The 25,208-nt window shown below is 46.7% G+C and overlaps 1 protein-coding gene across 1 annotated transcript in view; it reads left to right on the top strand.

Annotated features, from left to right (window-relative positions):
• Window positions 1–23,045, top strand: part of NRDE2 (NRDE-2, necessary for RNA interference, domain containing) — a 52,840-nt gene extending 29,795 nt beyond the window's left edge. Inside the window, exons 7-14 of the mRNA XM_037984382.2 lie at window positions 826–959; window positions 3,960–4,080; window positions 9,466–9,641; window positions 11,696–12,082; window positions 13,203–14,131; window positions 15,848–15,986; window positions 21,996–22,067; window positions 22,667–23,045. Of these exons, the coding sequence (XP_037840310.2) occupies window positions 826–959; window positions 3,960–4,080; window positions 9,466–9,641; window positions 11,696–12,082; window positions 13,203–14,131; window positions 15,848–15,986; window positions 21,996–22,067; window positions 22,667–22,792 (2,084 nt within the window). The 3' untranslated portion in view covers window positions 22,793–23,045. The remainder of the gene's footprint in view (window positions 1–825; window positions 960–3,959; window positions 4,081–9,465; window positions 9,642–11,695; window positions 12,083–13,202; window positions 14,132–15,847; window positions 15,987–21,995; window positions 22,068–22,666) is intronic.
• The last annotated feature ends 2,163 nt before the right edge of the window (window positions 23,046–25,208 follow it).

Here is a 25,208-nt window from a genome sequence, read left to right as displayed (position 1 = left end):
CCTGACCTTGAATCCTGAAGGCTTTGCCCTTCACTGGCTCTGGTGTGTCCTTGGGCAGGTCCTCTTTGAGCCCCAGTTTCTCCATCAGCAACAATACTAGAAACCTGCTTTACAGGACTGTGGTGCACAGTAAGCGAGATAATCTGTGGCAAGTCTAGCTCAGTGTCCGGCATTTATTTGATCACAACCCCTGTTATTGAGTATTGATTACTATTGGCATCTAAAGATAGAAATACATTGCTCTCAAAATAATAAGCATTTATCACACTGACACAGAGTCTTGAATTTGTTACTGTTTGTGATCTACTCAAATAGTTTAGTGTTATTTAGTAGCTGGAATTGTACCACAAGTAAGATGAACTGGAATATTCAGACATGGAACCTTGATTTTTTTATAGCCGACTCTGAACGTAGGATGAAAGTTGCTGGTGAATAATGCCATCTAGTGATCAATTCAATACAGCTCTTTGCTTCCTGATAAAAATCTGCTACGCCATCCTTTTTCTACAATTTTTCTTGTAATAATGAGCTCTGATTATTTGATAGCATTCAGACCAACCTCTTGACTTATTTTTATGTACTATATATAGTTTTTATTGTTAATATTTGTGTTCTGTGGTTTCATACAAAAATTAGAACAAACATACTTGGTTTATAATACTGTGTGAGACGCTTTAAATCAGGATACGTATCACAGCTTTGTAAATTAACGGTGATTGCAGGTAAAAGATGTTCTCAGTGTGTTAATTGCCTGTTTTGAGAAGTACATTCTTTCCCTTTAGTGGTATCAACCTGACTTCTTCCCCTTTGCCCTCCTGTTCGCAGCACTCTTCCTTCAGCAGTGCCACTTTCTGCGGCAGGCCGGCCACTCTGAGAAGGCCATCTCATTGTTCCAGGCCATGGTGGACTTCACCTTCTTCAAACCTGACAGCGTGAAAGATCTGCCTACCAAAGGACAGGTACCCAGCTCTGCTCGCCTCATCTCTTTCTTTCTGGCTCTTTGCAGGGAGGGAGAGGGGGAAGGTGTGGATAATGAGAGGTGGTGTGGATAATGAGAGGTGGTGTGGTAGTGTTTTTAAAATATCATATCCTCCTTTATATCAGTCTGCTGAGGAGGACTTCTCAGAAATAGTCCAGTGATCTGAGGAAAGTTTTGTAATGAAAGTGGTGAGATATGGATAGGTAAAGACGCTTCCCCTCCTTCACAACATAAAGGCTGTCTGAGGACCCACCCTCTCATCCTGCCTGCCTTCTTTCCTTTTCCTTTTCTTTTCCCTCCCTCCTTCCTCTCCTTCCTCCTCTTCTCCCTCCTTCCTCCTCCCCCTCCTCTCCCCCTTCCTCTCCCCTCCCCTCCCCCTCCTCTCCTCCCCTCCCCCCTCCGCTTCCCACTCCTCCCCTCCACTCCCTCCTCCTCCCCTCCCCTCCTTTCCTCCCCTCCTTTCCTCCCCTCTTCCCCTCCCCTCCTCCCCTCCCCTCCTCACCCCCCTCCCTTCTTTCCCCTCTCCACTCCATCGCCTTTTCACCTTTGTTTCAATACTGGTTAACTCCCCCAGTCAGGGAATAAGTTGTCATGCCATTTTAAACTTTGTATTACTGTCTTCCACCCGTATGCATTCTAGTTTGGGTCTTGTGTCACTTCCCCAATTAACCTTCTAATTACCCACAATCTTCGGTAGCGTTGCAAATGAAATTACACAAAGGCACCTTGTCAGCAGTGAATCTTACTGGGGAAGGGTTAATCCTTTAGATGACAAGTGAGCATTGCCAGTGTTTGAGATAAGTGAAGATAAGTGAAGAAATAAAGAATTTTTATAGAGCTACGCATATAAGAAAACATATCTTTTCCCTTTTTGCACTAAAGAAAACTCAGTTTTCTCCTCTGTAAAGATGTCTAGTGGAAGATAAATAGAATATATGAGTTTATGGTGAACATTCAAAAGTGTTTCTTGAGAGGCCAAGGTCTCCATCATGTGGGAGTTTCATGAATTGTCAGTAAAGACCATTTTTATCATGATGCTACCTCTAGAAAAGATGGAATTAAAGAATTATACCAGTTAAATTACTCTAATCGATCATTAGTAAGCCATATAACAGAGTGATTTTAAGACATGCTGTGAGATTTTAAGAATAGCCTGTACTACAGAATTCTCAGCTGACTCTAAGGAGGCTTGTAGGTCAGGATCAGAATTTCTCTCACCCCCTCCCCTGCCCCTTTCCTAAGACCCACTGTGATAAGAACAGAGTGATGGGTGGAGGGTTCTGCCTACGAATGTGACCCATCAAAGATCCACGTGCTTGAGGTTTTAAACACGAACAGCACTTGTAATTCCAAAGTATTTACATGACAGATTTGGAATACAGTTTCTTACTTAATATTCCATATTGCTTTTTTGACTGAGAGACATTGTTACCATAAACACAGTAGTGTGATTTAACACAGGCAGGTCTGATATTACTGGTCTGTGTTTCTGTGGAATAAACAAATAGATTATACTCATTTATCACACTATTTTTTAAAAAAAATCCTTTCTTGAGTAAACTAACTTTCTTCACTCTTACAAGAACCAGACCTCTAAAGAGGGAGTGTCATCTTCCTGGTTCCCCTTCCTGAGGATGACTGATGTGTCAGGACATTTGCCCTGCCCTGACATGACTCTCCTGGACGCCATACTCTTCCAGGCATGCATGGCACTGCCCAGGGCTCAGGCTGGAGAATCCTGTGGCTCCTGGTCCATGCTGTGTCCACTGGAAGCCTGCTTGTCCTCTTCAAAAGGTTTCTTAGGAAAGCTTTTATTGAGTAGGTTATTGGCTCACTTTTACAGTCCTGTTTCGAGTCAAGTAACATGATCACGTTTCTGTTCATTGCTGTGTTCACATTCTGTTCCCTGGGGAAAGATTTATTGCCAGGGAGCTGCTTACCACACACTGCAGACCTAATGCCCCAATAAATGAGGGAGGCGCTAATGGGGCCAGGCTTTAAAATGCAGATCTTTAGGCTGGGTGTGGTGGCTTATGCCTGTAATCCCAGCACTTTGGGAGGCTGAGGTGAGCAGATCACCTGAGGTTGGGAGTTGGAGACCAGCCTGACCAACATGGAGAAACCCTGTCTCTACTAAAAAAATACAAAATTAGCTGGGCATGGTGACTCATGCCTGTAATCCCAGCTACTCGGGAGGCTGAGGTAGGAGAATTGCTTGAGCCCGGGAGGCAGAGGTTGCAGTGAGCCGAGATCACGCCACTGCACTCCAGCCTGGGCAACAAGAGTGAAACTTGTCTCAAAAAAAAAAAAAAAAAATGCAGACCTTTTTACTCCCTGGTTGCCTACCTTGTTCAGATCTGTGCCAACAAGAGTTTACTGAGTCCCTGCTAGGCAGTGAGTATTGTGCCAGGTGATAGGAATATATAGTTACTTAAGATATGGTTGTGCTCAGGAGCTCATGATCTTTCTTGTTGGAGCCTTCCTCTCAAAATACCTTGAAAGCGGCATGACTTTAGGAATTAGCTTGGGGGTCCAGTGGCACTAGGTGAACTGGCAGTGCCACTGTCCCTGGTTAGACTGGCCTGGCAGGATGAGAACTAGGAAACCACTCCCTTCCTACCCAGCTGGAGACCCTTCTTGCTGAACCTCAGCTAGTCTTTTTGTAACCTAATCTCGGGAGTGACCTTCCGTCACTTTTGCCATATTGTGTGTGTGAGAATCACTAGGTCCAGCTCACATGCGAGTGTGAAAACCACGAGGCAGGGGTAGTGTCATGGGGGCGATCTTGGAAGCTGCCTGCCACACTAGATAGTTCTTTTTTCTATCTTGGGGTATGTAGCATGTATCTACTTCAAAGACTGATGGCAAACATGATTTCAAGGATCATAAGCTGCTCTTATGTCCACCAGCACCGATTTTGCCCACTGACTCAGCAGTTTTGTACAAGTGAGGTCTAACATTCATTCTAAAATCTGAACAGGTGGAATTCTTTGAGCCCTTTTGGGACAGTGGAGAGCCCCGGGCTGGGGAGAAAGGAGCCCGAGGCTGGAAGGCATGGATGCACCAGCAGGAACGAGGTGGCTGGGTGGTCATCAACCCAGGTAAGTCACCTCTCAGTGAAGACGTGTACATTTTTTTCTTCTGGAATTTGTTTTTATATCCTCTTGATTATTTGTTTATCTGCTTAAGCTATCAGTAGCTTCAGAACATTGCACAAACATCAAAATGTCAAAAATGTTAAGTAGATGTCATGGGTTCCCCTTAGAAGTTTTAAAGCAGTCGACTTACTCCTTCAGTACATAATGCTTTGAGGATTTGAAAGTTTCTGTAATTTTCCTTTTTCCTTTTATAGGTTGCAACTGAAGAAGGAATCTTGTTAATAACTGTCCCAATCCCCATTCTTTTTTTTTTTTGAGACAGAGTCTCGCTCTGTCACCCAGGCTGGAGTGCATTGGCACAATCTTGGCTCACTGCAGCCTCTGCCTCCTGGGTTCAAGCAGTTCTCATGCGTCAGACTCCTGAGTAGCCGGGATTACAGGCTCCTGCCACCACGCCTGGCTAATTTTTGTATTTTTGGTAGAGATAGGGTCTCCATGTTGGCCAGGCTGGTCTCTCTGGTCTCAAACACCTGATGTCCAGTGATCTGCCCACCTCGGCCTCCCAAAGTGCTGGGATTACAGATGTGAGCCACCACGCCCAACCCCATTCTTTTTAGTGTGTATTTCAGACAGTCTTTTTGTTATCCTGTCAATGTACAGACCAACAGATACTTTGAAAAATACCTTTTTAGGACTACTGTAAAGTAATTATTACCTAGCATTTACATAACTGTCATTCTAAATGACCCCAAAATACTTTCCAGATTTATACTCTAACACAGAGCTGCCCAGTATAAATATAATGTGAGCCTCTTGTGTAATTTCAAATTTTCTAGTGGCCACGTTAAAAAAAGTAAAAAGGAACAGATGATGTTAATTTTGATAGTGTATTTTACTTAACCTAGTATATCAAAACATTTCAGCATGTAATAAATATTTTAAAATTATTAACCAGAGATTCAGATGCCAATCACATGCTTTAAAAGGAAAAAAAATTATTAACTAGGTATTTTGCATTTTCTTTTTAGTACTCTTTGAAATCTGGTGTGTATTTTACACTTTTAGCAAATCTCAGTGCAGACTAGCTACTTTTTTTTTTTTTTTTGAGACATAGTCTTGGTCTGTCACCCAGGCTGGGATGTAGTGGGTCGATCTTGGCTCACTACAACCTCTGCCTCCAGGGTTCAAGGAATTCTTGTGCCTCAGCCTCCCAAGTAGCTGGGATTACAGGCATGCACCACCACGCCCACCTAATTTTGTATTTTTAGTAGAGACAGGGTTTCACTATGTTGGTTCAGGCTGGTCTCGAACCTCTGACCTCAAGTAATCCACCCATCTCTGCCTCCCAAAGTGCTGGAATTACCGATGTGAGTAACCACACCCAGCCCAGACTAGCTACTTTTCAAGTGCTTGATAGCCACATATTAATGGCGATGTATTGGACAGCACAACTCTTAGACATTCAGGAACTGCTTCACTCCCTGAAAGGCAGTTCCAGCATAGAGAGAGATCTGCCAGGCAGATGGTTTCATCAAAAGTTCCATAGGGAAAGAGGGATGGACAAGGACTCAGGAGACTGGCTCCCTGCCTAGGCTCAGTGAGCCTCTTTCCACAGGTGTGGCCTTTCTTTGTTTATTCATTTGCACCATGAAAACTTTGGATTAGGCATTGTCTTGCATGACAGTTCAGAGCTCTGGGCCAGGGAGCATCTCTGTTACCACCAAGAAGCGAGAGGGGCCCTTCAGGTGTTTTTGGATAACTCTCCTCTGGGCAGTGCTGTCAGGCAGTGATCATGCCTCACTTGGGGCTGTCAGAGTCTCAGCTGTTTAGATTTCCCTGGAGTGTTCTTTTCCAAAAAGAATGAGAACTATTCATCAGGATGACCAGTGGTTTTACGTATGAAGAAAAACAGCCTGCATGAAACGGAAGTAGGTATTGCACTCAGCCACTGAGTCTGCAAGACTGCATAAGCAAGGGCCAAAACACGGAAGTCTGATTAGTAACTCTCCTCTCTGAGTGACTGACTTAGCATAGGTCTGTGTTTTTAGGCTTAGTTTTTTGTTTTTTTTGGTTTTGTTTGGTTTTTGTTAGAGAGCGAGCCCACTACAATGCATAGTATCTGTTACACAGTTTGCTGTATTCTGCATTTCTGTGACAATAAAGTTTTCATAGCAGTGTCACAGACTAATTTTACTTCTGTGATAAGTTTCCAGATGTCTAATGGTCACTTAAAATCAGGTGTAAAGTTAGTTTTCTCCAAAAGGGAATGCAAATTAATACCAAAACCTTGACTTTTAGCATCAGGTTAGAGACTTGTGTTGGTATTTACATTCTCTGCAAGCTTCTCACACATTTCCATTATGGAGAAACTTCTGCTGAATTTATGAATTTCTTTCTAATGAATTTAGTGGAAGTCCTCCAAAAAACTAGGAGGGTCAAAAGAAAGGCTGAAAATTTTCTTGATTCCAGCAAACCTAATTAATAACAGTTTTTGTTTTTATTTTATTTTTAACTTCTCTTATTCATCCTGAAAGGTTAGCGTTTAAAGGGTAGTTGATTACATCAGGCAGTCAAGCATTTTTCATAGCGTGTTTCTTCTCTCTTGCTGTCACTCTCTGTTACTATGTAATTGTTATACATGAATGTCTGTCCAAAGCCATGTAATCTTTTGAGTCTTTTCATGTAGTAAATTCAGGTATCTAAGTCTGATGTATGACTCACAAAGGTAATATCTCTTATAAGAGTTTTTCAGAGTGATTAAAGGATACTTTAAACATAGATCTTTAGAAGAAAGTGATAAATAAATTTAGTTTTCTTCTCTGAAAAACTCAGAAGAGCATTTAGGCAGAATATTGGTGGAATAATAGAATGCTAATATATACATTATGCTAATATATACTATATATAATGCTAATATATACAATATATATTATACTATAGATACACATTATGCATTTACATTTTTTAAAATATTTTATTTTGAAATAGTATAGAGTCACAAGAAGTAGAAAAAATGTACCAAGAGGTTTTGTGCACCCTTCACCCAGCTTCTTCCAGTGGTGGTACCACCGTACAGTGTCAGAACCAGGGAACGACATTGGTACAGTCTGCAGAGTTTATTCACATTTCACCATTTTACATGCACTCATTTGTGTGTGTGTGTTTCTATAGTACTAGGCAGTTTCTGTCACGTGTGTAGCTTTGTGTAATCACTACTGCAGTCAAGATACAGAACTGTTTGATCACTGCAAGGCTCCCTCGCGCTATCCTTTCTTAGCCACATCTGCCCCTTCCCCTCCCTAACTCCTGGGAACCACTAATCTGTTCTCTGTCTGTTTTCTGTTATCTCATGAAGGTTATATAAATGGAATCATAAGGTATATAACTTATTAACAAAATTGTTTTAGTTGTAAAATATATGTGATAAAATTGATCATTTTTAAGTACACAGTTGAGTGACATTAAGTACATTCACACGGCCATGCAGCCATCACCTCTATCGACCTCCACAACTTTTTCATCCTCCCCAATTCTGTACCCACTAAAGACAAATTCCTCATTCCTCGCTCCCCTCAGGCCCCAGCAGTCATCGTTCTACTTTCTGTCTCTATGAATGTGACTACTTTAGGAACCCGGTAGATGTGGAATCATACAGTAGTTGACCTTCTGTGACTGGCTGATTCCACTTAGCACGGTGTTGTCAGGGTTCATCCATGTCGCACGAGGATTTCCTTCCTTTTTAAAGCTGAACACTTCTCCACTGTGTGTATATACCACAGTGGTTTAGCCATTCATTTGTCAGTGAACACTTTGGTTGCTTCCACCTCTGGGCCGTTGTGAATAATGCTGCTGTGAACATGGGTGTACAATATCTGTTTGAGTCTCTGCTTTCAGTTCTCCTGGGTAGATACTCAGCAGTGGAATTGCTTCATACGATAATCCTGTGTCTAGTATGCCATGCTGTTTTCCATGCAGCAGACGGCAGCTGCACCATTTTACATTGCCACCAGCAGGGCACCAGGGTTCCGATTTGTCCGCATCCCTGGGAACAGTTGTTTTTTTGTGTAACTTTTTGAGATTGGCTTTTTTAGCTTAGCATAATTTTCCTGAGATACATACAAATTGTTGCATATATCAGTAGTTTGTTCATGTTTATTGCTGAGTAGTATTCCACTGTGTAAATAGACCACAGCTTAACTGTTCAACCTACTGAAGGATGTTTGGATTGTTTCCAGGTGTGGGTGATTATGCATAAAGCTGTTTCTGAGCATTAGCATATAGATTTTTGTGTAAACATGGGTTTTCATTTATCTGGGATCAGTGCCCAAGAGTGCAGTTATGCTAAGTGTATGTTTAGTTTTGTAAGAAACAGCCAAAATCATTTCCTGTGTGGCCATACCATTTATACACCTTCTTTATTTTTTAACCTTGAACTTTACAGATGACACTGGCTTTCCTCCTCTTCCATTCTGCACGTTCAGAGTTAGGAAACAAAGTGAAATTTGTTGGAGATCCTGATTTGGCTTTTTTAAAGGCAAGCTCTAGTGAGCATAGGTCATAATTAATTACAAGGTCCCTGGCTAAAAATTCTGATGGCTTAAGAACATCTAAACTAGTACCATCATTAAATGTCATTTAGCACTGTAAAACTATGTTGTCCAATATAGTAACCTCTAGCCACATGTGACTATTTAAAAATAAATAAAATTAAGAAATCAGGCCAGGTGTGGTGACTCACACCTGTAATCCCAACACTTTGGGAGGCCAAGGCAGGTGGATCACCTGAGGTCAGGAGTTTGAAACCAGCCTGACCAACATGGTGAAACCCCGTCTCTACTAAATACAAAAAAATTAGCCAGGCGTGGTGGCACATACCTGTAATCTCAGCTACTCAGGAGGCTAAGGCAGAATTGCTTGAACTCGGGAGGCGGAGGTTGCAGTGATCCGAGATTGCGCCACTGCACTCCAGCCTGGGCAACAAGAGCGAGACTCCGTCTCAAAAAAAAGGAATTCAGTTCCTTTACTAGCTACATCTCACGTGCCCAGTGAGTCACATGTGGCTACCCCATTAATGCAGATATATACGGCATTTTCATCATCACAGAGCATTCTGCTAAACAGTACTGTTCTAGAGTCTGTGTCATTTCCATTCTAGTCACTATACTATTAAAAATAATTTGATTTGATCACTTTGTCTTCCGTTGTTTCCTGAGGACTTGACTGATTACAAGGGAGGTCCTAAATGCCACTGAGTATCCTGGGAGGCTGGCATGGCTCTTACACATCTTGGCATTGCGGGTGCCCAGCCATCCCTGACATAGCAGGCTGGTTGAGTGGTGATGGTGGTTTTCTTTGCTGATGAGGTGAAGAAGTCTCATTCTTGTCTAGATGAGGATGACGATGAACCAGAAGAGGATGACCAGGAAATAAAAGATAAGACTCTGCCCCGGTGGCAGATCTGGCTTGCTGCTGAGCGTTCCCGAGACCAGAGGCACTGGCGGCCCTGGCGCCCTGATAAGACCAAGAAGCAAACTGAGGAAGACTGTGAGGATCCCGAGAGACAGGCATGTATCCTCCGCCCCAGGCAGGAAGCTGACTGGGGGCCTCTGCCTGCTTTTCATTCCCGTGCACTTTGGTTATCTGAAAGGAGGCCGCTGGAGCTCTCTTAGCAGTTGGCTAGCTTAGGAGATGGTAACCTGTTCCTGTTCTCATCTGTGAAACTTCCTTCCTGCTGGATATCAGTGTAGAATTTCCTTGGCTGCTGGTGATGAGGAAGCATATAGGCGCTTGACCAGAGAGCTCCTGTCCCCTAGTAGGTGGATGGGCCCTTGTGGTCACCCCTCTGGAGATTGACTTCCAGGTCATTCAGTGAATTTTTCATGTGGAACCCTGTGGGATACATACAGATTATTCAAAAAACTCGTAATCACCGTCCTAGATTCTTTCCTTGTGTCCACTTTCCCCACCCCACTCTTGGGTCCGTGAAGCTGTAGCAGATACAGACTGAACTCTAGAAGACAAGAGGGACTGGCTGTAGGGTCCTTGTTGGACAGTTGGCATCAGCGTGTCTTGCAGAAGAAGAAACTAGCATTTATTGAATACCTGTGGCATGCCAGGCACTTCACCTGTGTTATCTCATTTACTGTTACCATGTGACTTGCTACATGCTGCCCCGTGTTTAGTGGCTAGCAGCTCTGGAGGTTTTAAATTAAAATGAAGAAATGCTATCTTGATACCTGGAATTGATCCAGTTTCACAAGATACTAGCTCTGTGTCTTGGAGCTCTGTAACCTTTTCTACAAATGAGGTACCCTGAAGGCAAGGAGTTTATCCCTTTTGTTTCCTGCTGTGACGTCAGTGCCTAGAACAGCATTCGTCCTGTGGTGAGTGCTCAGTGAATCCTCTTGGATGCGGAAGGAATATTTGTTTGATGACAGAGTGTCTGCTCTGGGCAGAGGGATCAGCACAGGTGAAGGCCCCAGAGTGCCAGGAGCGTTTGAGGAGTGGGGAATGGGGTGGCCAGACTGGAGTGAGGACACAGAGAAGTGGGGATAGAGACAGAGGTGATCTCTGGAGGAAGGAGGGGCCAGCTTCTAGGGAAGCCTCAACTCACTGGAAGTCTTGGAGAGGGGACTGCCCGTGAGGCCTCTTGCCTCGCTGAAGCTGAATGTCTGCAGAACAGTGGAATCTTTCTTTGGTAGAGTTCACACCACCCTTCTGGAAGTCGTTTCTCAAGGGCTGGAGTCCCAGCAGTCTCCTGGAAGCAGATTTCTGGAGCAGACTGCTGCTGCGAGCAGTTTCTTGCTATTTAGCTTTTTCTGTAATCAAAGCCTGGGGGAGAAAAGCTTTCTAATTTATTTTTAACATAAAGAAGCAGCTTTCTGATTAATTGATGGTTTTGATTGAGTCCCACATACTCTAGTTTATTGTGCTTATGTTATGATTTCCTCTTTGCTGAGAGCCACAAAGACCAGTCAGATAAGCAGCACCAGGACACAAAGGGTGGCCTCCTTGGCCTTATGTTTTTAAATTATTACGTGAACTCAGCTACAGACATTTACAGTTTGTATTAAGCTCTTATAATTGCTTTTAACATGTTCCATTGCTCCTGTAGTTTCCTTCTTACCTTGAGTCTGTTTATATAGTTTTGAGCATATTTTTCATTTCTTGGAGCAATTTTATACAAGGAAACCACAAATAGTAAAGTTCTTATCTTCCATCTTACAATAAAAATTTTTCACCATCATGCATTATCAAAGTACAGAAGCAATTATATATGCTTTCAGAAGTGAGCATGTTTCTAGATTTTCTACAAATCCATCAGGATACTTTGAAAGCTTCTGGCTTAAACCTGTTCATGCCTTCTCTCCTTCCCAGGCTTTCCCATGTGTGGAAATGTTAATGGCACCACAGGGCTGCCTAACGGTTATTCTCCAGCTGTCCAGGTTGCCTTGAGAGGCCTCTGGCTTTTGCTAACAGAGAGCTTAGCTCCTGTCTATTTAAAACGGATTTAATTTGAATAACGTTGAACCATTAGTACATGCACATAAAGAGAACTGTGAAAAATGTGCAGGTTTGGTTTTGTGACATGGGTCGCTTTATTTTGCCTTTGTTGCAGGTGTTGTTTGATGATATTGGGCAGTCTTTGATCAGACTTTCCAGCCACAATCTTCAGTTCCAGCTGGTGGAGGCCTTCCTGCAGTTCTTGGGTGTGCCTTCTGGCCTTACTCCTCCAGCCTCCTGTCTTTATCTGGCTATGGATGAGAACAGCATCTTTGATAATGGACTTTACGATGAAAAGCCCTTGACTTTTTTCAACCCCTCGTTTTCCGGGGCTAGCTGTGTTGGCCGCATGGATCGGTTGGGCTGTCCTCGCTGGACCAGGGGTCAGAACCGAGAGGGCGAGGAGTTCATCCGCAATGTCTTCCACCTTGTCATGCCTTTGTTTTCAGGCAAAGAGAAGTCCCAGCTCTGCTTCTCCTGGTTACAGTATGAGATTGCAAAGGTAATTCCAGACTCGTCCTCCTGTGTCTGGGGACTTTTCATTTCATGTCAGTGTTTATAAACGGGATTGTAAGCCTCTGAGCGCTCTCCCTGGAACTATGCCCCAGCGCCGCCTCCTCCAGTGACCCTGAAGGCACCTTGTGTGTTTGCCCTTCTGAGGGGCTGCAGCGAAGAGGAGTAAGACAGGAATGAGTCAGGCTACCTCAGTGACTCTCGAGCTGTTTATCGTATTATCTTGCACTACCAGGTCCTCGTCCATATATGAGCAGTGAGTGCTGAGAACAGTTTTAAAGCAGCGTCAGAGTACTCAGGGGTTTATTAAAATAGATAAGCTTTGGGCGCGATGGCTCACACCTATAATCCCAGCACTCTGGGAGGCCGAGGCGGGGTGGCTTACACCTATAATCCCAGCACTCTGGGAGGCCGAGGCGGGCGGATCACCTGAGGTCAGGAGTTCGAGACCAGCCTGGCCAACATGGCAAAACCTCGTCTCTACTAAAAGTGCAAAAATTCGCTGGGTGTGGTGGTACATGCCTGTAATCCCAGCTGCTCGGGAGGCTGAGGTAGGAGAATCATTGGAACCTGGGAGGTGGGGGTTGCTGTGAGCTGAGATCGCACCATTGCACTCCAGCCTGGGTGACAGAGTGAGACTCTATCTCAATAAATAAATAAATAAAAGATAAGCTACTTATAATACTTACCCTCCTCTTTCTGCTAGAAATGAGTCTGAGTCAGCTGTTCTGTCCTCTGCTGGCCACGGTTAGTATTGGCTCTCTTAGCACCCAAGTTCTGAAGCTTTAACTACAGATTACACACACCAGGTTGTATTGAAATAGTATGTTAAAATGTTGTGGCCACATCTCTTTGGAGAAGAACATTTGTAGGTATCAGCCTTGTTTATAGAGATTTCAGCTGGAACCCTGGATTGTAAATTTGGGCAGTTATGGCCCTGGTAAAAATCCTCATTTCTTTTCCAGCTTAGAGAGCCTCAGTGTTTACCAGACCCGTGATAAAGGGGGAAGTATAGACGCCTTTTTCCCTGTCAGTGCTTTCTACCGTTGGCAGCAGAGGACGTCTTAATTACAGAGCGCCTGGGGTCATTCTTCTCTTTTTCCCTGTAGGTAATTTGGTGTCTGCACACTAAAAACAAGAAGAGATTAAAGTCACAAGGGAAGAACTGCAAAAAACTAGCCAAGAATCTCCTTAAGGAGCCAGAAAACCGCAACAACTTTTGCCTCTGGAAGCAGTATGCACATCTAGAGTGGTTGCTTGGCAACACGGAGGATGCCAGAAAAGTTTTTGACACAGCACTCGGCATGGCAGGAAGCAGAGAACTGAAAGACTCCGACCTCTGTGAGCTCAGTCTGCTCTATGCTGAGCTGGAGGTGGAGCTGTCGCCGGCAGTGAGAGGGGCCGCCACGGCCCGAGCTGTTCACATATTAACCAAGCTGACTGAGAGCAGCCCCTGCGGGCCCTACACTGGACAGGTGTTGGCTGTTCACATTTTGAAAGCGCGAAAGGCTTACGAGCACGCGCTGCAGGACTGTTTGGCTGACAGCTGTGTCTCCGATCCAGCTCCCACCGATTCCTGTAGCCGCCTAATTAGCTTGGCTAAATGCTTCATGCTCTTCCAGTATTTGACTACAGGGATTGATGCTGCTGTGCGGATATACGAACAGGTATTTGCAAAACTGAACAGTTATGTTTTCCCAGAAGGCTCTGGCGAGGGGGACAGTGCCAGCTCCCAGAGTTGGACCAGTGTTCTCGAAGCCATCACACTGATGCACACGAGCCTGCTGAGGTTCCACATGAAAGTGAGTGTTTACCCGCTGGCCCCTCTGCGAGAGGCGCTCTCACAGGCTTTAAAGTTGTATCCGGGCAACCAGGTTCTTTGGAGGTCCTATGTACAGATTCAGAATAAGTCCCACAGTGCCAGCAAGACCAGGAGATTTTTTGACACAATCACCAGGTCTGCCAAAGCCTTGGAGCCTTGGTTGTTTGCCATTGAAGCTGAGAAACTGAGGAAGAGACTGGTGGAAACTGTCCAGAGGTAATTCCAGACCGTCCTGTTCGTGTGCCCCGCCCATGTTTATGGAATGCTTGCTGTGTGCCCCCCACCTTGCCGGGTCTCAGGAATACAGGGATGAACACGGCACGGTGCCCGGAACACCTGCTGTGGGGCTGTAGGTATCGTAGAAAAATGGTTTGAAAGGCGGTCGAGTCACAAAGTAGCGGCGCCTCTCAGGAGAGGGGTTGGTGGCGGTTGCCTGGGTGTGCTTCTCGGGAGTGTGAATGTTGCTTCTGTGTGCATGGGTGGTGGCCGTCAGCCCACGGGAATGCTGAGAAGCCGTCACAGAAGCCTGATGGCTAACGGCACAGGGGCTGGGCGGCAGCTCTGGATTCCAGTGCCAGCTCTTCTCGGCTGGGTGACTCGAGCAGGCCGCTTCCCCTCTCATAGCTCCCTCTCTGTCAAATGGGCATGAAGAAGCTACGTCATGGGGTCTCTCTGAGGGGTCAGTGAGGTAAGTGCTTGGCACAAAGTGTGTAACGACTGGGAGCTTTTGTCAGCATTCTTAGTGACAGCACTGTCATGTTTAAATACCATCTTCGATACGATATTTTCTTTTTTTTCTTTTCTTTTGAGACAGGGTCTCACTCTGTCGCTCAGGCTGGAGTGCAGTGGTGCAGTCTCAGCTCACGGCAGCCTTGACCTGCTGGGCTCAAGTGATCCTCCCACCTCAGCCTCCCCGGTAGCTGGGACTACAGGCACCACCACGCCTGGCTAATTTTTTTATTTTTTATTTTTTGTAGAGATGGGGTTTTGCCATGTTGCACAGGCTGGTCTCCATCTCCTGAGCCTAAGTGGTCCTCCCATCTCAGCCTTCCAAAGTGCTGGGATTACAGGAGGGAGGCATGGCATCTGGCCCGATCCAGTATTTTCTCTCTAAAGGTTAAATGTTAATCTGGGGGACACATTAGCTTAGGCATCATTGTTTTCCCAGAATCTTTGCTGTTGCTTCACTCTGACCTTATAAATTAGCCAAAACTGTCTTTGAATAATATTTCACTTGTTTTTTATTCCTTCATTGGGATTTTGTTCACTCCATGTGAGCCTTGCTTTCTCTACTATAAATCAAAAGGTCTTTTCTTCCTGTAAAGTAGAATTTGCATTCTGCTGATTAAAGGGTAGCTTTCTTTCTTTCTTTTCTTTCTTTTTTTTTTTTTTCAGATGGAGTCTCACTCTGTTGCCCAGGCTGGAATGCAGTGGCGCGATTTCAGCTCACTGCAACCTCCACCTCCCGGGTTCAAGCGATTCTCCAGCCTCAGCCTCCTGAGTAGCTGGGACTATAGGCACCTGCTAAATTTTGTATTTTTAGTAGAGACGAGGTTTCACCATATTGGCCAGGCTGGCCTTGAACTACTGACCTCATGATCTACCCACCTCAGCCTCCCGAAGTGCTGGGATTACAGGCATGAGCCACTGTGCCTGGCAAAGGGTAGCTTTCTTTAGAAAACAGGGGTGGGGGGGTTTTGGTGTGACTTCAAGACAGACTTGGTGTGGTGTAGAAACCACAGAACTCTTGCCTGTGCCTTCTCCTGGCCTTGGAGAAGCCCCGTGCACAGCGCCCTGTGCCTGAGGGACATCTCTTCCCTGACTCTCTCTGATCTGGCTGTTGCTGACACTTGTCATCACTAAGGCATCTCTCCCTCCTGTGATGTAGGATGAGAGAACTGTGTCAGAGTCACATGAGCCTTTGCCTTGCAGGTTAGACGGTAGAGAGATCCACGCCACAATTCCTGAGACCGGCTTAACGCATCGGATCCAAGCCCTGTTTGAAAACGCCATGCGCAGCGACAGTGGCAGCCAGTGCCCCTTGCTGTGGAGGATGTATTTGAACTTTCTGGTAAGAAAATATTGAGATGTTTTGTGTTCATGCAGAGCTCTACCTTTTCCTTCATTAATGAGAAAGTACGGCTGTCCAGAAGTCCCTGCCCGAGAGAGCTGGGAGGCCATGTTTCACTCTCATCTTCTTGGCTTTGGTGAATCCCTAAGAAATCCTGATGGGATAATGTCAGATCTCTCAGGACTTGGGAAGAGGTTGCAAGTGGTCCATCTCCTCAAAATATTTGGTAGAACGAAGTTGAAGAGTAGTTACTAGGCTATTGAGTGTAATAGGATTTAATGTGGGTTTCTCTAAGTTGACTTAAGTCGGCAACTTGCAAAATGGTCTAAGAGCTTTCCTTTGAAAGAGACCTATATTCTTTTCCATTCTGCTCATAAGAATTTCTAGGTCCTGATTGTTTTGTTATTAAAAGAAAAGGTTCAGGCTGGGTGCAATGGTTCAGGCTGTAGTCCCAGCACTTTCGGAGGCCAAGGCGGGAAAATTGCTTGAGTCCAAGAGTTCGAGACCAGCCTAAGCAAGATGGCGATACCGCATCTCTACAAAAAAATTTAAAAATTAGCTGGGCATTGTGGTGTGAGCCTTTGGTCCCAGCTACACCAGAGGTTGAGGCAGGAGGATTCCTTGAGCCCAGGAGTTTGAAGTAGCAGTGAGTTATGATCACACTACTGCACTCCGGCCTGGGTGACAAAGTGAGACCTTGTCTTTTTTTTTTTTTTTTAAAATGCAATCTAGAATGTAATTTTTAAAACCAACATTTCCGGCTGGGCATGGTGTCTCACGCCTGTAATCTCAGCACTTTGGGAGGCCGAGGTGGGCGGATCACGAGGTCAGGAGATTGAGACCATCCTGCCTCACACGGTGAAACCCCATCTCTACTAAAAGTACAAAAAATTAGCCGGATGAGGTGGCAGGCGCCTGTAGTCCCAGCTACTTGGGAGGCTGAGGCAAGAGAATCGCTTGAACCCGGGAGGCGGAGGCTGCAGTGAGCCAAGATTGCACCACTGCACTCCAACCTGGGCCACAGAGCAAGACTCCATCTCAAAAAAAAAAAAAAAAACTGCGCCGGGCGCGGTGGCTTAAGCCTGTAATCCCAGCACTTTGGGAGGCCGAGACGGGTGGATCACGAGGTCAGGAGATCGAGACCATCCTGGCTAACACGGTGAAACCCCGTCTCTACTAAGAAATACAAAAAACTAGCCGGGCGAGGTGGCGGGCGCCTGTAGTCCCAGCTACTCGGGAGGCTGAGGCCGGAGAATGGCATGAACCCGGGAGGCGGAGCTTGCAGTGAGCTGAGATCCGGCCACTGCACTCCAGCCTGGGCTACAGAGCGAGACTCCGTCTTAAAAAAAAAAAAAAAAAAAAAAAAAAACTGCAAAATTTTGTGCATTTCTCTTAACATTTATTCTTCAGACCCAGAAGCTCTGATCTTATGGTTTGACTCGTGTGTGAGCTGGAAACTTGCAGGCAGGACGCTGCTGTTGGTAGAGACGGCAGTTTGAGGCAGCAGAGTCAGGAGCCCGGGGTTTTAGTGAAACCTCCACTCCTGTCATCAGGCTGCTCAGCTGAGGGAGCAGGGCAGATGCTCCCTGATATTCCCAGCATAAAGATTCCACCCATCTTTATGTTTAAAATGGTGGAGCTCGCACATTTGCCAGTTTAACTTGCCCAGTCTTTTACAGGTAGAGGCAGGGTAAGGTGCAAATGTACCATATTTTTACTAAGAATCTGCCATTAGCCTAGTTTGCTTGGGTTGTAGACAAAAAGTGCTTGTTGGCTTTGAAAAAAATATCTGACCCCTTAGGGAATTTCTCTCTTTTTGGAAAGGTAGTATTGGAACTAAGGACCAATTAGAGCAGAGAGTGCCCATAGCAGTTCCTGAGGCATCTGGGCAGGCTCCTAGCACTTTGTTAACACAGGGAAAAATCACATTAGGGCCAGCATGCAAGGTGAAGGTAGCAAGTGTCTGAAGAGGCAGGAGAAGAGAGCCTTGCAGGCTGGGGGGAAGGCTAAGGCTCCCTGGAGGAGGGCTGTGAGGCTGGTTGTGCGATTGTGCCTTTTTGTGTACATGTGCACATACGTGCATGCTTATACATATGCACATACATACATTCTTGCAACATGCATGCAAGTGTATTTGCTTGTTTGCACTTTTTGTCCCTGTAAAAATGTTTGAAGGAGTTTGAGACCAGCCTGACCAAGATGGAGAAACCCCATCTCTACTAAAAATACAAAATTAGCTGGGTATGGTGGCACATGCCTGTGATCCCAGCTACTTGGGAGGCTGAGGCAGGAGAATCACTTGAACCCGGGAGGCGGAGGTTGTGGTGAGTCGAGATCGCACCACTGCACTCCAGCCTGTGCAACAAAAGCAAAACTCCATCTCAAAAAAAAAAAAAAAAAAAAAGAGTTTGAAGGAATTAAAGCTTATTCTTGGCCATGGAGAATACAGGAGGGAAAGGAATTGGACAAACAGCGGTTAAAATTTTCCACTAATGTTGGAACTTAGCAGGTTAAAACCTCAGTTGTAGGAGAGACTTTCAAATGCGCTGTTTTGCATATACATTAACACTCTCCATCAAACTTTTTTTCTTTTTTTTTTTTTTGAGATAGGGTCTTACTCTATTGCCCAGGCTGCTGGACTGCAATGGCACTGTCACGACTCACTGCAGCCTCAACCTCCTGGGCTCATGCAATCCTCCCATGTCAGCCTCCTGAGTAGCTGGGACTACAGGCATGCACCACCATGCCTGGCTGTTTTTTTTAATGTTTTTGTAAAGATGGGGTCTCACATGTTGCCCAGGCTAGCCTCGAACTCCTGGGCTCAAGCAGTCCACTCACCTCAGCCTCCCAAAGTGTTCAGATTATGGGCGTGAGCCACTGCGCCTGGCTTGTTTATTGTTTTGTTGTTTTAGCTAAAATTGCAGTCATTTTCAAGATACTTAAAATCCTTTAATTTGGTCATCTACCTACACAGTAAAGAAGGAACTATGAGTATATAAGCCAGTTAGCTGATTTCATGGGATTGATGAAAGACGTCTTAAATAAAAAGGGCACAGTGGCATTTCTGAATTGTGAATCGTTAGATTTTCTTTTACCCTCTAGTATAGCTTCTTCCATCCTGTTGACAGCTGGCAGGAATTGGTATATATTGAAAGGCCATCATTTACAAGATCTGGTGGGAGGGAAGAGCAGCCCCCTGAGTTCTGTCAGAGATAAACCAATAAACCTCTCAGCAGAGTGTCAGTCTTCTCTCAGGAGCACAAGGAGGGAGCGTTATAGAAATGGATCTTTTTGTGTTTGGGCAAGGTTGGTCATGTTTTGATAAATTAGTTAAAAAGCTGTATAAGGTAACAGTTGCTCAGATTTGTTTATAAGGAGATAAAAAAAGAGAATCAAAATTTGCAAGAGCCTGAAGACCTTCAGCTTCCTCGTTTTCTTAGAGATGTTGCTTCCCCCATGGGGAGGCAGCACACATCTGCTAAGAAGGTAGACAAATGCCAAAACAAGTGATTACAAGAAACCAGATAGCTTCTCTACACGGAGGGCTCAGACACTTGGGACGTTAGTGATGCAGCCGATGGGCAGCTGCCCGCCACTGTCACTCGTCTCCCCCGTGGTCCTGCGGGGGAGAATTATTAATGGCCCAGCTCAGGTCTGAGTCATGAGCATTTTTTGTTTTTTTGAGACAGGGTCTTGCTCTGTCACGCAGGCTAGAATGCAGTGGCGCAATCTCAGCTCACTGCAGCCTCAACCTCCTGAGCTCAAGCAATCCCCACACCTTAGCTGGGACCACAGGTGCGCGCCACCGTGCTGGGCTAATTTTTGTATTTTTGTAGAGACAGCATTTTGCCATGTTGCCCAGGCTGGTCTTGAACTACTGAGCTCGAGCAGCCTGCCTGCCTTAGCCTCCCAAAGTGCTGGGATTATAGGCGTGAGCCCCCGTGCCTGGCCAGCATCTTGTTGGCTGAGTTCTTCAGACGGTTTGTATGAGATTCAGTTCTTGGGGCTTCGTGTGAGGGAAAAGGCCTCCGTATGAAGTCTCCATTCCCGCTTCCCTCTGGGAGACTGCCCTTGGCCGAATCACACACTCACTCGGGGACCCATCAGGGCAGTTCTCCTCCATTAGCTGTTTTCTTAGGTTCCCAGCAAAGACCCTGTTGGTTCCCTGAGATGCTCCCAGTCCACCTGAGGAGACATTTACCTGGCCACAATCCCATGGGGTGGCAGACACAGTACCGTGGGAACTCCAGCAAAGAAGAGTTGCCCCCTCTGTTATGTTTCAGTCCTAACTTAGGAATTTCATGAGGAGTCTCAGTTGTCAATTCAGAAGGTGAGGAAGGAGGACCAGGAGAGCCAGATAGGGCCCATGAACTCTTCCCTCCCTTGAGACGCTGCACCAGTCAGAAGGCAAAGGTACACACAGGCCATGTCTCAGAATATGAAATCATGGACGGAAGCCACATGTAGTCACAGCAAGCTTTCACTTGGCGTCAAGCCCTTCCATACCGCCATACAGTAGGGGCGTCTCCAGCGCTGATGGAGGCTAGCCAGCTGTGTACCTGGATTTGTTGGGTTCCTGGATTAGCTGTGCATGGTTGAGAAAGTACAATCATAAAGTTTTTCTTCTTTCTTTCAAAAACGACAAAAAAAGTCTTAAATTTTGTCAGTATCTTAGGAAAGGACGCTGAAGTATGTTGGCATGGGAAGGAAAGACAGCGCTCAGTGGCTCTTTGGTTATAAATTCAGAGGCTCAGCTTCAGAACTGGAGGCTCCCACCAGGGAGGACACTCAGGAGTCCTCCGAGCCTCACAGCTGGCCCTGTGCGTGGCACTTGCAGAGGCTGGGGAAAGACTGGGCCTTGCCTGAAGCAAGGTTATCACAGTTCCGGTCCCTGTGACTGTGGGAGTTAACAGTTGAGAAGGACTGGCCATGGAGTCCTGGCTACTTGGGAGACTGAGGTGGAAGGATTGCTCAAGCCCAGGAGTTCAAGGCCAGCCTGGGCAACATAGACCGTGGGGAAAAAAAAAAAATTGAAAAGGGAATGAGGCCATCCTTGGTAGATGGAGTTCCTGAGATGTAAATTGGAGATTGGAGTCCCTGGATGCCACTGTTCAGGTTTCTGGGAGGCCGGTCAGCAGCCCTTACTGGTCCCGGGCTGGGTGCTGTGCCCCAGCTGCTTGGCTGGGCAAGGTTGGTGTCCCCTAGAAAACTCTTCTGAGGGAGGGGAGCCTGAAGGACAGGGTGAATGGAAACACAGAAACTTCAGTTCCACAAGCCCTGCCTGTGCCTACTCCTGGCTGCACAGCCAGCGACCTGTGGAGCTGCCCGTGTGAGCTGTGATTCCTTGGAGGGGCTGGAGAGGGGCTGTTGTCAGCGGAGGTCCCAGGCTGGGTCTCCTTCCACACTGGGCTGGGAAGGAGGCTGTGTGGCCGAGTCGAGATGGAGGGTTTTATATCTAGAGAACACGTGCTGAATATCCACACAGTGATGCTGAGATTGCTGATGGAACTTGCACCTTTAGTAAGGTAGTGATCACCATCCTGGCCGCCTCGTTTCTCTAAAAGATAGTTTTCAGAAAATGGCAAGTATTAAAGCAAGTATCTTCTCTATGTTTTCTAAGATAAGTATCGTAGAAGATTTTCTCTATTTGTATAAGGTCTTCAGCCTCATCGCACCGACACTGCTTGGTTTCAAGCACGGTTACTAACACCCAGACGTGACAGCCCGCAGCAAAGGAGGAGATACGAGACTTTAAAAAGTCAGACGTGTTCAAGGTTGACACTCTTGGGCCATTTGTATGGGAGGAAACAACTCCAATACAGCAGTGGCTTCTGAGAGTACTCCCTGGCACCTGCCCCCGTCCCACGGCCCCCGTGACGGTGACAGGCTCTCCGCACAGGCAGGCTCACTGAAGCTGAGGGGCTTGTGCCCGTCATCCAGGGGCGTTTGTGTAGCCTTAGCCTCTCTGTGTCAACGAATCATGTTTGTATTTTCTCCCCCTCACCTCAGGTTTCCTTAGGAAATAAAGAAAGAAGCAAAGGTGTATTCTACAAAGCACTTCAGAACTGTCCTTGGGCAAAGGTAAGTGTTAAAGGCCATGGTGTCTTCAGCTTCCCGAAGACTTCCCGCCAGGGCTCCGTCCAGCTAGTGTCTTCCTGGCCTGCTCCGCAGCACCGGGGATGCTCAGCTCATGGATGCCATACCCTGTCCCAAGGTACATCCAGAGCCTTTTCCTGGTGGAGCTGTCCCCTGTGGAGTCAGAGCCTGGCCCTGCCTGGGGCTGGAGCTTCATGGAAGTGTTGCTGTGGGTAGCTGGTTTCCCAGCATTTGCTCAGAGTTCAGCCCAGATGCCAAAAGAGTTGGGATATATCCCAGCCCGGCTGTGAGGGCCCAGGTCAGGTGACACTCAGAAGTCAAACTGAGGGTGGCGGCCAGCAATTCGTGGCCCCGCTTTTGAAAGAGAAGGCCTCGCTTGGCGTTTGCTCGCTTTTGCGAATGTGGTGTCCTTCCTGAACGTGCCCAGTGCTGCCCGAGTTAAGAAAGTCTGAGCCAAGGGGAGCAGGGGCCGTGGGGGGCGACAGGATGGCAGGGTCACCAGGAACCTGGCTCTTGCTTCCTGAGTTCCTCCAGGCTGACAGGAAGTGGAGGCTGAGTGGGGTGGCCTTCCTGCCTGCCCCTAGGTGTTATACCTGGACGCCGTGGAGTACTTCCCCGACGAGATGCAGGAGATCCTGGACCTGATGACTGAGAAGGAGCTCCGGGTGCGCCTGCCGCTGGAGGAGCTGGAGCTGCTGCTGGAGGATTAGAGAGCAGCAAGGCCGAGTCGCCTACCCTGCAGAGCTAGGAGGCGTGAGCGGAGAACGTGTGTGTTAGGAGACCTCGGCTTTTGAGATGTTCTTTCTCGATAGTAATGTGGGCTGCCAGCCTCTTCACATCTTGCACACTTTTTGGGTGTGTAAATGACACAAAAGCTATTTACATATTATATATGTGAATATGTGTATATTTGTATATAGCCAGAGAGTCATGCCAAGGGGTCATTAAACCCATGATGATTGAGGTGTGGCAGCGTCCTTGCTCATTCTCTCCCTGTGCACAGCCAGCACCAGCCCCTGCGTGGTGAGTGAGTCCCCTCTGCTGGCGGCGTGGTGGCCCTGCCAGGCCCTCTCTGAGATAAAGGGCTGGTTTTTCAGCACTAGGATGTTTTCCCCAGGCCGGTGAGCAGATTTTACCCTTGTGTTCAGACCCGCGGTTAAGGCTTGATGTTCTGGCCTGCACGCAGTGTGTGGAAAGTTCCCTGAGTTTACCCCCCGCGATGCCTCCGCCTGGAGCTGGAGGGGCAGCGTGCCCTGGGGCTGCTGAAAAACTCAGGCCTGACCAACAAGATGTCGAGAGCATCACTGTTGTTTTTTAAAAGCCCGTTTGAGATTGCTGACATGAAGTTCTGAAAGACGACTCCGTGCCTCCCAAGACTAACCATCAGCTCCGAGGGCTGAGAAGGGGGTTCTGAGCTCGAGTCAAACAGTGGCTCATGCGCTTCATCAGGAGCGCTCGTTTCCTCAGAGGAGCCACTGATCATATCAGACCACAGTGGTCGGCCCGCCGCGGGTTTGGGACAGTGTTCTTTCCTGGAATGAAGCAGGGGCAATGCCTCTGGCACAGGATTGCTCGGTCTGTGGAGGCCAGCAGGCACCTCTGTGCGGTGTCCCCAGTAGGAGGAGGCAGCTACTACTTGTAAGGCACACATACTATTCTGCGTTGGAAAAGTGAAGTTGGGCTTGCTGCAGAGGGAGTGATGGGAGAGTTCACCTTAAATGGTTCTACTGAGGAAGGGCTCCAAAGAGCCGGTGGGTTTTCCGCAGGCAGACAGGGCTCTCCCTGTCCGGCTCACCAGTGTAGGAAGCCAGGGAAGAAATTGCTATGGGAATTCTATTACTTCACAAGCACTTCACCCCTGCATCCCTGCACTTGGCACCGCAGGCCTCAGTGGCCAGCTGCTGAAACGGTAATTTCAGCATTTTGGTCAACAAGCAAACTGGAGAAGCAGCTGGGGTGGGGTACGGTTCAGCCCGCTACCCTGACACTCTAGGCCCTGGCGTTTGCTTTAGCTGCTTTTGTAGGATTGACATGAGGGAGACTGTCCCTCTAGAGGAAAAGGCTCAGCTATTACCAGTAAGGAAAAGGCAATACTGATGTGCTGGGTTTTGTTTTGTTTTTTAATTTCAAACTTCGGGAAAAGGTGCAAGTCCGTTACAAAGAATTTTCTTTCCTGAACCACGTGAGAGGCAGTTGCCGAGAGTCTGCTTCCTGCTCACGATACAGACGCTGAGCAGGAAGTTGGCATGGACATGGTACTCCCAGCAGGTCCTCAGGCTGGTCACGTCCTCTAGGAAAAGGTCCAGTTCAGGAGCAGGAGCTGCATTTGGTTGTCATCTCTTTGGTCTTCTGACTGGAAGCTTTTTGACTTCCAAGACGTGGATACTTTTGAAATGTTCTGAATTTGTAGAATGTTCCTCAGTTTGTGTTTGCTTGGTGTTTCCTCATCACTGGATTCAGGCTAAGCATCTTTGGCAGGAGTGTGACAGCAGTGGCACTCTTGGGTGGCACGTACTGTCAAAGTGCCCATTACCGATGTGCATTTTGACCACTTGGTGAAGACGATTTCTGCTGCGCTTCTCCAGTGGGACTTTCCTTTCTAACTGAACGGTGTTTTGTGGGATACTCTCAAACTCTGTAAATACCTCTTCCTCAGCAGACTTTCAGATCAATTCATATGTATTGGTATGTGTGTAGTTCCCTATTTAAAGGGCTGTACTGAATTCCATTAATAGTTAGCTGTTAGGATGCTCAGATTGTCCCAGGTTTGGCCAGTGGAAGCCTCGTCACATAGGCTTCGGTGTCCTTTGGACATGTCCCTATCATTCCTTGAGCACTCCCTTGCTTTCTGGCAAAACAGACTTTGGGTTCATCTTGTCCTTTCCCTGCCTAGCCCTGGAATCAGCCCTCACTCCTTTTAATGGAGAATAATACATAGAAGCAAAGGTCTGGGTCTAGGGGTGCTTGCTGCAATTGGGGTGTCACTGTTCCTAGGCGCTCCCAGTGGACAGAGGTCCTTCTTGTTTTCTCCTTTGTCTAACTCCTCAGAGAAACCTGGTTTCCACCGTCCTGTTTACCTACCTGACTGCCTCCATACATAAGCAGCCTCCCTCCCCTGCCACCATC

This window comes from Chlorocebus sabaeus, chromosome 24 (assembly GCF_047675955.1).
Source record: "Chlorocebus sabaeus isolate Y175 chromosome 24, mChlSab1.0.hap1, whole genome shotgun sequence".
NCBI classification, from domain to species: domain Eukaryota; kingdom Metazoa; phylum Chordata; class Mammalia; order Primates; family Cercopithecidae; genus Chlorocebus; species Chlorocebus sabaeus.
The sequence above is the reverse complement of the archived record's forward strand: the minus strand, read 5'-3'. Positions and strand labels throughout refer to the sequence as shown.